At 35.9% G+C, this 16,715-nt stretch overlaps 1 protein-coding gene across 4 annotated transcripts in view; it reads right to left on the reverse strand.

Annotated features, from left to right (window-relative positions):
- Positions 1-16,715, reverse strand: part of IntS1 (integrator complex subunit 1) — a 664,867-nt gene that overhangs the window by 85,672 nt on the left and 562,480 nt on the right. For all 4 annotated transcript variants that reach the window (XM_090410538.1, XM_090410537.1, XM_090410536.1 and 1 more), the window contains exon 42: positions 13,682-13,874. In XM_090410538.1, the coding sequence (XP_090266664.1) occupies positions 13,682-13,874 (193 nt within the window). The remainder of the gene's footprint in view (positions 1-13,681; positions 13,875-16,715) is intronic.

Genomic DNA, 16,715 nt, shown 5'->3' on the forward strand with positions numbered 1-16,715 from the left:
CCTGACATCTCAGCCTTATTTCAGTTCACAAAGAACTCAGGCTATTTCGTTTGGCAGGGAAAATTCTACAAACAAATAGAGGGGACAGCCATGGGTTCACCACTCTCCCCACCCTTGGCCAATTTCTTTATGGAGACTTTTGAAGAAAAAGCCTTAGCCTCTGCCCCACAAAAACCAACCATATGGCTTCGCTACGTTGATGATGTGTTTGCTATTTGGCCACATGGCTCTGAAACACTTTTCTCCTTCTTAACACACTTAAACAACCAACACCCCAGAATCAAATTCACTCTGGAAAAAGAGGAAAACAACAGCCTCCCTTTCCTAGACACACTAGTAACCGCCAGCCTAATGGATCCTTGGTTTTCTCAGTTTACAGAAAACCCACCCATACAGGCAGATACATTCACCAACAATCCCACCCCCCTCACAACAATATGGAGTAGTGAAAACACTATACAACAGGGCTAAACTAATCTGTTCAAACGACTTGGCCCTAAACACTGAACTAAATCACATCCTCAACACTTTCTCAGCCAATGGCTACCCCCCCCAAAAAATCCAAAAAATATTAGAACCTACAAACCACAGACCCCCCCCCGCACAACAAGGATTACTCTAAATCCATCACCATTCCCTACATTCGAGGAACCTCGGAAAAGATTACCAAAATCTTAAAAAAACACGACCTGACCTCCTGTTACAAACCTTACAGAAAATTGCCATCCCTTATCCGCTCCACTAAAGACTAACCACTTCCCCTAGACCTACCTGGAGTTTACCAGGTCCATTGCAGTTGTAAACTGTCTTACTTTGGCCAAACAGGCAGGACAGCGAATATCAGAATTTCGGAACTCAAGGTCTACATCCGTCTTCACAAATACAGTCATTCTGGGCTTGCGGACCATGCTCTCGATACACGCCACAGAATACGGTGGAAGAAAGCTACAGTGATACACAGTAGCAAATACAAATTTGAAAGACTTTTTATGGAATCAGCCTCAGCCCTGAGAAATTCTCCAAACCTCAACAAATTTGGGTGTATGTGACTGTCCCAAATTTGGGAGACCTACATCTGCAGACCTTCAGCCCAACGGCCAAGAACACCTACTTAGCCCGCTAGAGGGCACCATCAGGACTGTTAGGAGAACAATAGCTCCATCGTTTCATCCCCAGTTTCTGTGTTGTAGTGCCTACGTTGCACGTAACTTTTTTGTAAGTTCCTTTAGAAAATGGCAATGTGACATTGCCGAAATATCAGAAAATATTTATTAAAGTTTAATTTAATTTATATTCCTAACTACGTTGTTCTATTCCTTAAGTGTTTTAATAATGCATAACCAACGAATAAGCCTGTCTACGAGAAGTACATCCTTGTTTCACATCAGATTTAACATTAAACCATCTTACTGTATTTCCTTCAATTCGAACTGCTGACTTACAACTTAAATAAAGACTAAGTATTGCTTGATATAATGCCCCATTGACACCATATAACTGCAGCGTATTGAATAGCTTCTCTCCTGGCACCTTGTCATATGCCTTTTTCAAATTGACAAAACTTAAATACAGATCTTTGTTATATTCCCATGCTTTCTCGACTATTTGTCGTAAAGTGAAGATCTGATTCTGACACCCTCTATTTGGCCTGAATCCAGCTTGTTCTTCACCAAGCTTTTCTTCCACAATTATTCTCAACAGTTTCTCAAGTATACTTGCATAGATCTTACCAGGAACACTCAGTAGGGAAATACCTCTGTAATTCTCACATTCAGTTTTATTTCTCTTTTTATATATGGGTACTATGAGAGCTCTACTCCAATCATCGGGAATTTGTCCCTCTGTCCAGGCTTTCTGAACTATGCAGTGCTGTCACTGTAAGACTCTTATACCACCATACTTTAGCATTTCTGGTCGAATATCATCTACTCCTGTAGCCTTTCCACATTTCAAGCCTTTGATGGCTTTTTCTACTTCAAGTATGGATATGTATTCCTGACTGCTTGCTTGGTCAGTGTTTTTTTACCACTGTGCTGTCATCACTGCTTGTTTCATTTAGCAGTTTTTCAAAGTAATTACTCCATACTTTAAGGATATCTTTTTCTCCTGTTTTCATGTCACCTTTATCATCTCTAACTCCTTTTACAGCACTCTTTCCTCCATTTCTAAGCTTCTTCAACAACCTCCAGAATATTTTGCCACCTTCTTGATATTTATTTTCTATGTTCTTGCCAAAGTCCTCCCATGACTTTTGTTTAGCTAGTTTTACATGCTGTTTAGCTTTCTTACATTTGTCTCTGTATTCTCTAAGAGCAAAAGCTGACTTATTTGACAGGAACATTTGATATGCTTTCTTCTTTTCCTTCACTGCCTCTTTAACTTCCTATATCCACCAGGGAGTTCTGATTTTTTTATCCTTGCAGACAACCTCACCACATGCCTCTCTGGCAGTATCAATCAATGTTTTCTTCAGAGTTTGCCACTGAATCTCCAAGGTTTTATTCCTGTTCTCAAACTCTTTCATTTTTTCTTCAGTAATCTTTGTGTATTTTAGTCTACAGTTCACATCTGAGAGCTGCTCAACTTTTATCCGCTTTAAAACTTTCTTAAATGTTATTCTTTTCAATATGAAATTCAATTTTATCCTGTTCAAGACTAAATAGTGATCACTTCCAATTTCAAATCCTCTGTACACTCTGTTCACACGTATAACCTTTCTCAGGACTCTCATATCTGCAGTCTCTAGTCTTTGGTCAAGTGTTTTACTTCTGACCCAGCTCTCAGATCCATAAGCTAAAACTGGTTTGAACACTGTCTTGTATACAGCTAATTTAGTGTTCCGACTAATTTCTCTCTTATTCCAAATGCACCGGGGAGAAAACATCACTATCAACAATAACATAGTCAATGAGACTTTTCTTATTCCTTGCCTCTTCTCTCCATATGAATTTGTGCACATTTTTATGTTGGAACATGGTGTTAGTAATAACCAGTCCATGTCCTGAGCAGAAATCCAACAGATATTTGCCATTATTATTAGCTTTGTTCTTTTCTCCAAATTTTCCCAAAATATTTTTGTATGTCTCACAATCATTTCCTACTCTGCTATTTAGATCCCCAAGAAGAAGCAACGTTTCCTTTTTCATTGTGTCAGTTGCTTTTTCTAAAGCCTCAAAAAATTCCTCCACTTCTACTAGAACCTTCTGTGGGACCATAGGTACAAATAAGTCTCATTGTTCAGTTCCCCATTCTCATATTTATCCACATTACTCTACTTGAGACTGACTGCCATTCAAGAAGATTAGCCTCGTATTTTGTGTTGAATATTATGGCTACTCCTTCTTTTCTTTGATTGTCATTGCCTGAATATAACATTTTGTATTTATTGCTGATAAAGATCTCACCAGTTTTTGTCTTTTTTGTTTCAGTCACCTATTATGTCGATCTTGTACCTATCTAATTCCTCAGCTAGCTCCATTTCTTTGCCATTCAGGCTTCTTATATTGATAGTACTGATCTTTTACTCTGGTGATGTTGAGTTGGGGTTTGTTTTCAGATTTGTTCTGGTAGCTGACTTTTCGCTGTTCGCCCAGGTGAAAACAACGGGGGCCCTTGTACCGGGCGATGCCCCAGCCGGCATGAAATTTTGTCATGTCGTACCATCATTTTTTATTTTGGTTTAACCAATAAGAAAAACAATTTGGTCGGCTAAATCCCAAATTGCCAGCCCATCCTTGTTCATTCAGTATCCCAGTAGATACCCAACAGGGTGCACCACGAGGTGGTGAGGATTGGACATTAGGTCAGAAGCCCTGGCCGGTTCTCCACATTCCTTTAAAGGCTATGTGAAGGTCTCCTCTCAGTTATACAGCTTTTTGTGCAATTTTAGATTGAGTGTTGCTGAGATTGTTTGTTTAAAGTTTTTAAACAAACAATCTTTGAAAGGCTAAAAAATTTAAACAAAGTGCATTATTTCAAATTCTGTTTCTTGTTCAGTGTTCTGAGACAAAATGGCAAACATTGCATGGATTGGTGAGAAAGAAAGTGAATATAGTGTGGAATTTTCAAGAATGGTATAGTCTATAAGTGTATTTTAAAATATCATGGAATTAAAGTGGTCTTCATGTCTTTAACAAAAATTTCTTCTATTCTTAGATCACTAAACCACCATAAGACATATCAATGAAAAAAGGATATATGAAATTTATGGATACCATATGCTCTTGCCAATTGCAACATAGAACAGAAGGTGAAAACCTGGGTGAATACATCAAAGATGGGGAAAAAAAAAAAAAAAAAAGAGATCCAAAAGTAAGGAGTAACTTTCCATACAAAAAAAAAAAAAAAAAAAAAAATGTTGTATGGGAAGAATAAACATGACATATGCTGCATACATGCATACAACAGCTGTATTTCAACTCTTTCTTCCACTAAGCTTGTTAAAAGATGAGCAATATATTTTTACAGACAAATGCAAACCCAATAAATCTCATTTCCTTTCCCTTCTTTCATTTCATCTACTTCTATTATCTGTCAAATAGCCTTTTTTCATGAAGTGTTTGCCAAAAACATCCAACTTTTCAAAAAAAAAAAAAAATATCACTAAGTTCCATCCCTCCTAAGTTTTGCTTGTACTAAGATGCAATAGGTTATGCAGCTCGTGTCGAAATGATACAGGACAAATGTATGTATTCTGACTCAATGGAATAAGAACAAAGGGATGATAATTGATTGATGAGGTTAGGGACTTGGGGGTATTAGTGGATAGGGAGTTGAAGTTCAGAGGACACACTGCTAAGGTGTCCAAGATAGAACATAGGATTACTTGGTTATTGAAGAACTCATTAACATCAAAAGATAAAGAGGTTATTATTCCACTTTATAAGGCATTGATACTTCCACATTTCGATTATTGTGCTCAAATCTGGTCGCCTGGATTCCTTGGAGATGAGAAATTGGTGGAGTGGGCTCAGAGGAAAGTGACTAAGTTGGTGAGTGGTGTATAAAATGCTCCCTACATTGATAGATTGAGAGCTTGTGGATTACAGAGGTTGGTTGATAGGTGGAGAAGAGGAGATATGAGAGAAACATTTAAATTACTTATAGGCTTTTATAAGATTGATGCAAGGGAAATATTTCAGCTATGTGACAGTGTTGGAAGAACAAGAAGTCATCCCTGGAAATTAAGGAAAAGTGTGGTTAACAAGGGTGTGACAACTAGATTTTTTGCTTGGAGAGTGGTGAATGAATAGAATGCATTGCCTGACTCAGTTGTGAGTGCTTCATCTGTAAATGAGTTCAAGAAGAGGTATGATAGCTGTTGTTTTGATAGTTTAGGTCTCCACGATGAGTCAGAAGACAAAAAAAAAACAAAAAAACTTCCATTAAAAATCTTTGCTGAGTTGGCTATGCAATACATGAGCAGCACATTCAAGACATTAGATGAAGATCCTGATTAAGCTATAGAAACAGTGAAACTGACAATTTTTTTATCTGAAATAGTATAACATGGACATTATTTTAATTTAAATCATATTTCATGCAGCTGATCTGATAATTCTACTATAACCAAGTATGAGAATGTCCAAAAGACTTAAAAAGAAAGCTGCAATGCCATAGTAAACCTTCGGAAGGAAGGAGCTGAATGATATTGTTTAACATGCACAGATGTAATCTTGTCATCATTTAAGTGAATTTGAATATTTACACTATGTTGCCAAAAGTGTCCGGACAGTAATACTTTGTATTTCCTGTCAATACGAGGTCGCTCCTTCTTTTGCTGCTATTACAGCCATTACTCTTTGAGGTAGGCTCTCCACTAAGTTCAGGTAAACTGTTGCTGGAATTTATTTCAATTCCTCCTGTAGTATGGTGAACACAACTGACAAATGTTAGTGGGATGAGTAGATCTGGCAGGCAAACTTTGCTCCAGCTCATCCCAAAGATGTTCAGTAGGGTTGAGGCTGGTTAATTTAGTTCTTCCACCTCCATGTCTTCAAACTATGGAGCTAGGACCCTTGCTTGCCAAGAAAGTGCATTATCGTGGGGATACAGGAAACGACCTATTCCACAGTGTGGGAAGAATGAAATTGTCCAGAATATCATGGTAGGCATCAGTATTTAAAGATCTGGACACAGTCCAAACCACAAAAGACAGCCTAGACCAGTGATGGCAAACCTTTTTTTTTTACCCAAGTGTGTCAAACATCTTTTTTTTTTTTTTTAAATATTGACATTGTTGATGTGCCATTTGCATACATGCACTATAAATTTAACTTCATAATCATTGATGGTGACTTACATATTATATTAGGCTATTTATTTAAAAGGACATTGATATAAAATCTATGAATTCATATTATACAATTAATTTAATAAAGTGAAATTACAAACTTACATTACATTTAATGACTTTTCTGTTGCTGAGTGCTGGTAGAAAGTTGCTTTATAGAACGGCTATAGTGTGTACATTTTAATGATACACAGGCAGCGCTCAAATCATTGCTCAATCTATTTCTCCCTTTCAATTTGATATTATTTAAGGAAGAAAATAGAGTTTCACAAGAGTACGTAGAAGTAAAAATTGTTAGAAGAGCTTTAGCAAAGATTTTAAGAGCATGAAAATTTTCGGGAAGGCTATTCCACACGCTTATCAATAACACCATATTGTTTCTATCAATATCTCTATCAATAACACCATATTGTTCAGTCCAGGCATCTTGAAAATTTCTTCCACTTCCTTTCTGTGATAATTTTAGTTTTTATTAGTGCTAGCTGCCATTGTAAAAGGGTTCACAAATTAAAAAAGAGCACAATTATATACAACGGTAATTAAGCAGTAATAATTAATAAGAACAAACAATTACTGTAAATGAATTATACATCAGCAACTCAAATTACTTAAGTGGCAGACTATGACTATGCAAGACTACCACTACTTCTTTCAGCAGGATTGCCAGATTTATTACTGGTACGTTCATAGCAACCTTGTTACATTTTACTCTCTATCACACTACTAAATAGCAGCTATTTAGTAGGTTTTGTTACGCCATCATCGTAAGTTGTTACTATTTGCATTATTTAACAAAATTTACTGAATTTATTGCAACTATAAAAATGTTTTCATTATTTACTCAGATAAAATCGATATTTAATGCTGTGAATTATATTTTCTGTTAAAGTGGTTTTAAATATGTTTAGAACTTGTATTACTCAGTCGAGACTTGGAATGCATGCATGAATGAATGTCACTGTAAATTAAATATGGAAATAGACAACAGAATCAACAAAGCTGGTATGGTAGGAAGTCAACTGAATAAATTCATATGGAATAAGAGAGAAATTAGTCGGAACACTAAATTAGCTGTATACAAGACAGTGTTCAAACCAGTTTTAACTTATGGATCTGAGAGCTGGGTCAGTAGTAAAACAGTTGACCAAAGACTAGAGACCGCAGATATGAGAGTCCTGAGAAAGATTAGAGGCGTGAACAGATGGCATCAATGGCAATATCATATTAAAAACGAGAATATTAGGAAAGAACGTGACATTGTCAGCATCCAGGAATGCGTTAGCAGAGCTAATCTCAGGTGGTATGGTCACTTAAACAGAATGGGCGAGGAAAGATTAGCAAAACAAGTGTTCTCTGCCAAGTTGGCAGGAAAACAACCCAGAGGAAGACCAAGATATAGGTGAATTGTACAAAGTGCTTTAGACGACAGAAATATAAGATCTGGTGATGTTGGAGTCTTGACAAGTAACAGACTGATTTGGAGGAAAATTGTAGATAGGAAGGTAGTAATGATGTAAATTTTTCATGTAGTACTATCATATCCTGTACACCCTTTGAGGGTACATGGCAGGAATTTGATGATGATGATGAATTTCACACAGAAGTCAAATGAAAATTTTAAGTTTATAATATATAAAGCACGTATTTATAAGTTTGTATCATATAATATTGATAATAATTTTTATAAGTTTTTATAATATCATATGACTATGAATAAATTATAATCATTAAGAAAGAAAACATAAATTTAAAACACTCGTTGTTTATAGGCTAGTTACAAAATAAAATAGAAATAGGCTAACTACAAAATAAAATAGAAATAGGCTAACTATAAAATATAATTCTTTCAATGAACCAAAACCTACCTTCACCTTAACTGAGAGCGATCTTACAAGATTTATCGCAGTTTCTTCATCAGAATACCAATATCTTTCAACATCCAAGGTGTGTCACCTGAAACCCTCAAGTGTGTCAGTGCTGACACACATGTCATAAGTTCGCCATCACTGGCCTAGACCATTATGCTACCATATCCAAATTTCACAGTCGATACAAGAATGTCCTGTATCATTCATCCAGCATCTGCCAGATCCAGACACATCCTTTGGATTGCCAGATCATATACCATGATTCATCACTCCACAGGACTCTCTTCCATTGATCAACAGTCCAATGACGGTGTTGTTTACAACATTCCAGATGGTGCCAGGCATTGGCAGGTGTAATCAAGGGCTTGTGAGCTGTAGCATGACCATGAAACCCAAGGGCAAACACTTTTCAGTGCATAGTTCCTGTCACTGTCATCTGTTCCAGAGCTTATGTGGAAGTCATTTACGATGATTGCTAAGGCTAACTGACAATTTACTGTAACAACACACTTGATAGTTCACCAGTCCCAATTTGTCGGTTTCCTGGGCCTACCAGTTTGGTGGTTCCATCACGTTTCTACTTCACAAAAACCTTGCTGACAGTAGACTAGGTCATGTATAATGTGGCAGAAATCTCTTGATTCAAATGGCTGAACTTGTGGACTTTGACTATCATATTACATCACATTCAAATGGGCTCAACTCTTTTTGTCTACTCATCCTGATGATAAAGAATGTCTAAACTGCTATGCACACATGTCTATACTTATATAGCATTGCAGATGTATATCTGTGTCATATAGGCAAGAGCTATGAGGGTGTCCAGACACTTTTGGACACACAGCATATGATCAGATGATTTTCAATATCCAGTGTAAGATTCCACTAAAAAGAAATGCATCTGGTCTCTAGAGTGGAAATTTCTGGATTATTTAACACTTAGTATATCAGTTGGTGCTAATATGCACTATATAGGTCACCAACCTTTCATGTGGAACTGCCATTAAAACATACCAAGTAAAATCAGTGAACTTCACAGCAGGTGTAAAATGTAACATGTTCAGCCAAGTCTTTCTATATTTTGTTTTTTGATAAATGGTTGTTTTTCATTGTAATGACAAAACACACACTGGACATAATGATGATCTTATTTTTAGTCACATAACTATAAGATGAGTATCCATCATTCTTTGTGACTGATACTGTATTCTTGTAATTCTTTCCACTTACTTTCTTTCAATATTCCAGTAAAATGCACAACTGAATGCTTATTTACAAACTGATTTTATTACAAACTTAGATTAGCCCTGCTTTATACCTTTTTGAATATTAACAATGCCAAAATCTTTTCCAATATCTTCAATTTTAAATTCCAACTTGTCTGATAATAATACCATCTATTCACTCTTCTAATTCTCCTCAGAATTCTCAAATCTGTGGTCTTGGAATGATCTTTCCTCTGCCGATCTGGACTTATAGTAAATTCCATGATGTTAGAAGAACGAAAGAATCTTGTAAATTTGATTCTACCTACTGGCCAGAAAAACTTTGGCAGAGGCAAGGAAGTCCCCTCCCCCACATACACAGCAGGAACTTGGAAGAAGCAACCATAGAACTTATAGTATTTCATACAACAATGCTACATAAGCATTAGGAACATGAGATGGAAGTAGGCACTTGCCATATTCTAAGTTCCTGTAAGTCTGCAAATTGTTGTGAAGTCAACCACCGATGAAGGGTGGAGAGTAGCTGCCAATCAATTTCCAAAAGTCAGGGATAAAAGAGTTGTCATTTGAGGAATGATAAGGAGTTCAGGGAATTTATTTATATTTAACTTAATTCTCACATTCATATGTTAAAAGAGATTTGAATTGTCTTGTATACTGCTAGCTTGATCTTTTCGCTGATTCTTATTCCATTATCATTTATTCAACTAGCTTCCTACCAGCCTTACTTAATCCATCATTCATCATCATCATCAAATTCCTGCCATGTACCCTCAAGGGGTGTACAGGATATGATAGTATTACATGAAAAAAATTACATTATTAATTTCCTATCTACAATTTTCCTCCAAATCAGTCTGTTAGTTATCAAGACTCCAACATTATGAGATCTTATATTTCTATCACCTAAGGCACTTTGTACCGTATCAATCCATCTATATCTTGGTCTTACTCTGGGTCATTTTGCTGCCAACCTGGCAGAGAACACTTGTTTTGCTAATCTTTCCTCACCCATTCTGTTTAAGTGACCATACCACCTGAGATTAGCTCTGCTAACGCATTCCTGGATGCTGATAATGTCAAGTTCTTTCCTAATATCCTCGTTTTTAATATGATATTGCCATTGATGCCATCTGTTCACGCCTATAATCTTTCTCAGGACTCTCATATCTGTGGTCTCTAGTCTTTGGTCAAGTGATTTACTTCTGACCCAGCTCTCAGATCCTTAAGTTAAAACTGGTTTGAACACTGTCTTGTATACAGCTCATTTAGTGTTCCGACTAATTTCTCTCTTATTCCATATGAATTTATTCAATTGGCTTCCCACCACACCAGGTTTGCTGATTCTGTTGTCTATTTCTATATTTAATTTACCATCTTCAGTAAAAATCGTGCCTAAGTAGCTGAAATGTTTTACTTGTTCCACAGGTTCTCCATTCACAACACAGTTGACATTTTCAATGATTCTGCCTATTTTCATTGTCTTTTTATTGCTGACCTTCATACCATATCTATTACAACAGCTATTCAATTTAGTCAGAGAATCTTGCAGACTTGTAGCGGATTTATTTAGAAGTATAACATCATCCACATAAAGCAAAGAGCTGACATTAACATCTCCAATTTTGATATCATGTTTAATACCACTTTCCTCCATAATGCGATCCATATAGATAATGAATAACAGAGGGGATAATGTACATCCTTGTCTCACACCAAATTTAACATTAACCATCTTCCTGTACTTCCTTCAATTCGAACTGCTCACTTACAACTTAAATAAAGACTAAGTATTGCATGATATAATGCCCCATTGACACCATATAACTGCAGTGTATTGAATAGCTTCTCTCCTGGCAAATTGTCATATGCCTTTTCCAAATTGACAAAACTTAAATACAGATCTTTGTTATATTCCCATGCTTTCTCGACTATTTGTCGTAAAGTGAAGATCTGATTCTGACACCCTCTATTTGGCCTGAATCCAGCTTGTTCTTCACCAAGCTTTTCTTCCACAATTCTTCTCAACCGTTTCTCAAGTATACTTGCATAGATCTTGCCAGGAACACTCAGTAGGGAAATACCTCTGTAATTCTCACATTCAGTTTTATTTCTCTTTTTATATATGGGTACTATGAGAGCTCTACTCCAATCATCGGGAATTCGTCCCTCTGTCCAGGCTTTCTGAACTATGCAGTACAGCCACTGTAAGACTCTTATACCACCATACTTCAGCATTTCTGGTCGAATATCATCTACTCCTGCAGCCTTTCCACATTTCAAGCCTTTGATGGCTTTTTCTGCTTCAAGTATGGATATGTATTCCTGACTGCATGCCTGGTCAGTGTTTTCTACCACTGTGCTGTCATCACTGCTTGTTTCATTTAGCAGTTTTTCAAAGTAATTTGAAAAACTGCTAAAATTAAAAATTAAATAAAAAAAAGTACTTCAAGATATCCTTGAAGTACTCCATACTTCAAGGATATCTTTTTGTCCCGTTTTCATGTCACCTTCATCATCTCTAACTCCTTTTACAGCATTCTTTCCTCCATTCCTAAGCTTCTTCAACAACCTCCAGAATATTTTGCCACCTTTTTGATATTTATTTTCTATATTCTTGCCAAAGTCCTCCCATGACTTTTGTTTAGCTAGTTTTACACAGTGTTTAGCATTCTTGCATTTGTCTCTATATTCTCTAAGAGCACAAGCTGACTTATTTGACAGGAACTTTTGATATGCTTTCTTCTTTTCCTTCACTGCCTCTTTAACATCCTGTGTCCACCAGGGAGTTCTGATTTTTTTATCCTTACAGACATCAATGTTTCAATTATATTAATGTTTTCTTCAGAGTTTGCCACTGAATCTCCAAGGCTTGATTCCTGTTCTCAAACTCATTTTTTCTTCAATAATCTTTGTGTATTTTAGTCTACAGTTCACATCTGAGAGCTGCTCAACTTTTATTCACTTTAAAACTTTCTTACATGTTATTCTTTTCAATATGAAATTCAATTTTATCTTGCTCAAGACTAAATAGTGTATCACTTCCAATTTCAAATCCTCTGTACACTCTGGTGTCCTGCACCAGGGAGAAAACATCACTACTATCAACAATAACATAGTCAATGAGACTTTTCTTATTCCTAGCCTCTTCTCTCCATGTGAATTTGTGTACATTTTTATGTTGGAACATGGTGTTAGTAATAACCAGTCCATGTCCTGAGCAGAAATCCAACAGATATTTGCCATTATTATTAGCTTTGCTCTTTTCTCCAAATTTTTCCAAAATATTTTTGTATGTCTCACAATCATTTCCTACTCTGCTATTTAGATCCCCAACAAGAAGCAACGTTTCCTTTTTCATTGTGTCAGTTGCTTTTTCTAAAGCCTCAAAAAATTTCTCCACTTCTACCTTAGTAGAACCTTCTGTGGGACCATAGGCACAAATAAGTCTCATTGTCCAGTTCCCCATTCTCATATTTGCGCACATTACTCTACTTGATACTGACTGCCATTCAAGAAGATTAGCCTCGTATTTTGTGTTGAATACTATGGCTACTTCTTCTTTTCCTTGATTGTCATTGCCTGAATATAACATTTTGTATTTATTGCTCAGAAAGATCTCACCAGTTTTGGTCTTTTTTGTTTCAGTCACCCCTATTATGTCGATCTGGTATTTATCTAATTCCTCAGCTAGCTCCATTTCTTTGCCATTCAGGCTTCTTACATTGATAGTACTGATCTTTAACTCTGGTGATGTTGAGTTGGGGTTTGTTTTCAGATTTGTTCCAGTAGCTGACTTTTCGCTGTTCGCCCTGGTTCCCTATCGAAAACAACGGGGGCCTTGTTTAACCAGGGCAACACCCTAGCCAGAATGAAATTTTGTCATGTTGTACCATCATTTTTTATTTTGGTTTAACCAATAAGAATACAATTTGGTCAGCTAAATCCCAAATTGCCAGCCCATCCTCGTTCGTTCAGTATCCATTATTTTTTTTTAATATTTAATTTTTCATCTTGATTAAAAACTGTCTAAAACCTAAATACTGTTATCTGTTCTATAGGTTCATTAATAAGAATCTATTGATGTTTTCTATTTCCCTGCTTATTTTCACAATTTTAGTCTTTTTTAGTGTCAAATGTTATAACCACTTTGTCATAGCAATTATTTTAATTAAATACTTGTGGCAGATTTATTTAAGATAACACATAAGGAAAATTTGTACATATTTCTTAAATTTTGATTTATATAATTTTACGTAATTCTTAAAAGGACTTTGATGAAACATAAAACTAACTTGAAATAGTTCAACATAAGAGGCAAATGTGTCTTCAACAGCACTCCTATATTCACTTTTGAAGAGGTAAGGTGGTAAAAGTTCCAAAATTCCTAACACACGAACAAATAAAGTCATATGGTTCCTTCCTTTAAATACTGGGAATTCAAGATGTACTCGACCCCGAAGAAGGGCTGCTAACATGGGAAGTTGCCTGTTGAATACAAAAATATACTGCATTAAGCAAAATGTTTAATATAAAAACTTTTTTTTTTGCTGTAACTACCTCATAAAAGTTAATGACTGTTTTTTTTCCCATTATATAGACCAAAGTATTAAGTATTTTCCCAAGTGCTACTTTACTCACCTATGAGTGAATATCAAATTTCAAATCTCAATTCCAATTGAAAATATGTTAAACAAACATTGAAGTGTTTGGAAAAAGTCATAAAGAAATGTGTTTTGTGAGAGAATGAAAAAAGTATTCAAAAATTGTTAAAAAAAAACCCTGCATAACTTACACAAACTTCACTCAGCTACAGAATACATTATAAATGTGTAAATAATATTATCTTAAATCTAAATAAGCAAGTATTGTTTTATTTATCTCCCACCTAGGAAAGGTTGGAAATGTTTATAGTATGTCAGTAATATTTTTTGCATTTATTTATTTATTTATTTATTTTTTTACATAAATTGAAAATCCTGCTGTAGAAACCAAAAACAAGAAACTTTAAGTCAAGTCACTTCAGACCTTCACAATAAGTGGGACAGTGATCTCTCAATGGGGGGATAAAATTCATCTCACACCTAAAGATAATGACAAAACAATCCATATTCAGGACAGGATATGAACTCTTGAGTGCATAACAGATACATTCTCTTGGCCAACCAGGCTGGCATCTTTCTCCTAATAATTCTCAAATACTAGGTTTCAAGATTATGATTAAAGACATGTACTGAAACATTTGGTTGAGAAATATGTTTTTTTGTTTGTTTCTCTTTTTTGCAGTTTGGTTCTCTTTTTCAAAACAAGTTCCAAATCTACAAAAAAACTGCTATTTTTGTAGATTTGTAACTTGTTTTGAAAGAGATTACTTGCTTTAAATGGATACAGGAAAATCTTTGCTAAAAGTGAAAATTAAATCAGAATATAGAGACTCAAGACATCAGGACAACATAAATGCAAAAAATAGTTTTTTTTATTAAGACTTCTTTACACAGTCAATTCTCACTATAGAAAGAAGTGCTATGATATTTTGATTTGAGTTGATTTTTTCAAGCGCAAAGACATCACAGGTCATACTGCTCCCAAGACACAGGTCACAGCAGTACATATAGTAATTGGTTAGTAGGACAACCACAAACAACCATGCCCTTGGTGGGATTTGAATCAACAGCCTCTTTCTTGGCTGGAGAGTGGATACACTAACCACTCAGCCAACCAAGCCAGCACACCGCTATGACACTGCAAAGCTATAGTAAAAGAAATTCACTGAGAAACCATTCCAGATGTCCTTGGGAATTTGCGTCAGGGTAAGTCAACAATCACCAGTAATTTCCAAGCCTTAATGTTTTTCTCTAGAACATTTGATGCTAATCAGTATAATATCCTGCATGTAGCACTGATGTGTTATGTTTTAATATCATATAGTAGCCAAAAGTCACATCTAGTATGTTTCACTAGAGTGTGGTTTTTTGACATTGAAATCCATGATATCATTGATATCATGGCCATGGAGACTGAATTGCATTCAGTCTCCATGGACAATGAGATGGTCTTTATTTGGGATTTATGTTATCAGTGAGTTAATTTGTCCATAGAAGTTATTAATATACTCTTCATTGTATAATGATGTAAGTGAATAGATCTGTATTATTGATACATTGGTCGGTTTTCCTTTAAGTCTGAAGCTATTCCACTATTTATAAGTTTAAAATCCATCACATATCTTTTGATACTTTTATGAATCATAAAACCACAAAACCACACTCCAGCGAAATATTTAGTAGCCAAAAGATGACTTTTGACTACTAAATGATATCAAAATATAACATTTAATTGAGTTTAATTTAATCGATGTGCCTACAAAATTTAATTGAATAATTAATTAAGTAACAGTTAACTTTCTTAAAACTAGATATTTCCTAGCAGCTGATATTGGCAGTAACCACAACATGGCCACTGCTACCTATAGTGTTGAGAAGTTGGAATCACCTTCAAATGACAATATAAATCATTATTATTATTATTATTCCGGGCAACTCCAAGGAGTCAACAGACTGATCGAGGGAGGCCCTAACATCATGTCAAGAACAACTATTTGACATTCACACAGTATCTATCATACCTTGCGTTGAACTCATTCAAGCTCGTAGCACCCACAACAGACTCTGGCAGCTTATTCCACTCATTCACCACTCTCCAAGTAAAAAACCTAGCTCTAACACCCTTGTCAACCACATTCTTGCCCAGCTTCCATGCATGGCCCCTAGTCCTCCCACCACCAGTCCTATTTTCAAAAATATCTTCTGGATTAATCTTATAGAAACCCTTCAGTAATTTGAATGTCTCAATCATATCACCCCTCTTCCGCCTATCGACCAATTTCTGTAACCCACAAATCTTCAACCTATTCTCATAAGGTTCATTCCACAGACCTGCTATCATCTTGGTCACTCGTCTCTGAATCCGCTCCACTTCCTCCCCATCACGAAGAAACCCTGGTGCCCATAACTGGGCACAGTAGTCCAGATGGGGTCTTATCAAGGCTCGATACAGAGGAACAACAACTTGTTTGTCTCTGCATGTTAAAGTATTTTTCAGAAGCCAAGTGATTTGATGAGCTGATTTAGCCACTTTTGCAATGTGCCCCCCTAAACTTCAATTCCCTATCCAACAACACTCCCGTATCCCTGGCCTCATCAATCTCCTGGAGTACGGTTCCACCAATGTGATATACTGCTGCTATTCTTTTCACCCCAAAGTGCATAACCTTACACTTTGCCACACTAAATTGACATCCATTTTTCCTAGCCCAGTCCTTCAAACTAT

This window comes from Typopeltis vanoorti, chromosome 20, assembly GCF_054136105.1.
Source record: "Typopeltis vanoorti isolate ZY-2024b chromosome 20, IOZ_Tvanoo_1.0, whole genome shotgun sequence".
In the NCBI taxonomy this organism is placed as follows: Eukaryota; Metazoa; Arthropoda; class Arachnida; order Uropygi; family Thelyphonidae; genus Typopeltis; species Typopeltis vanoorti.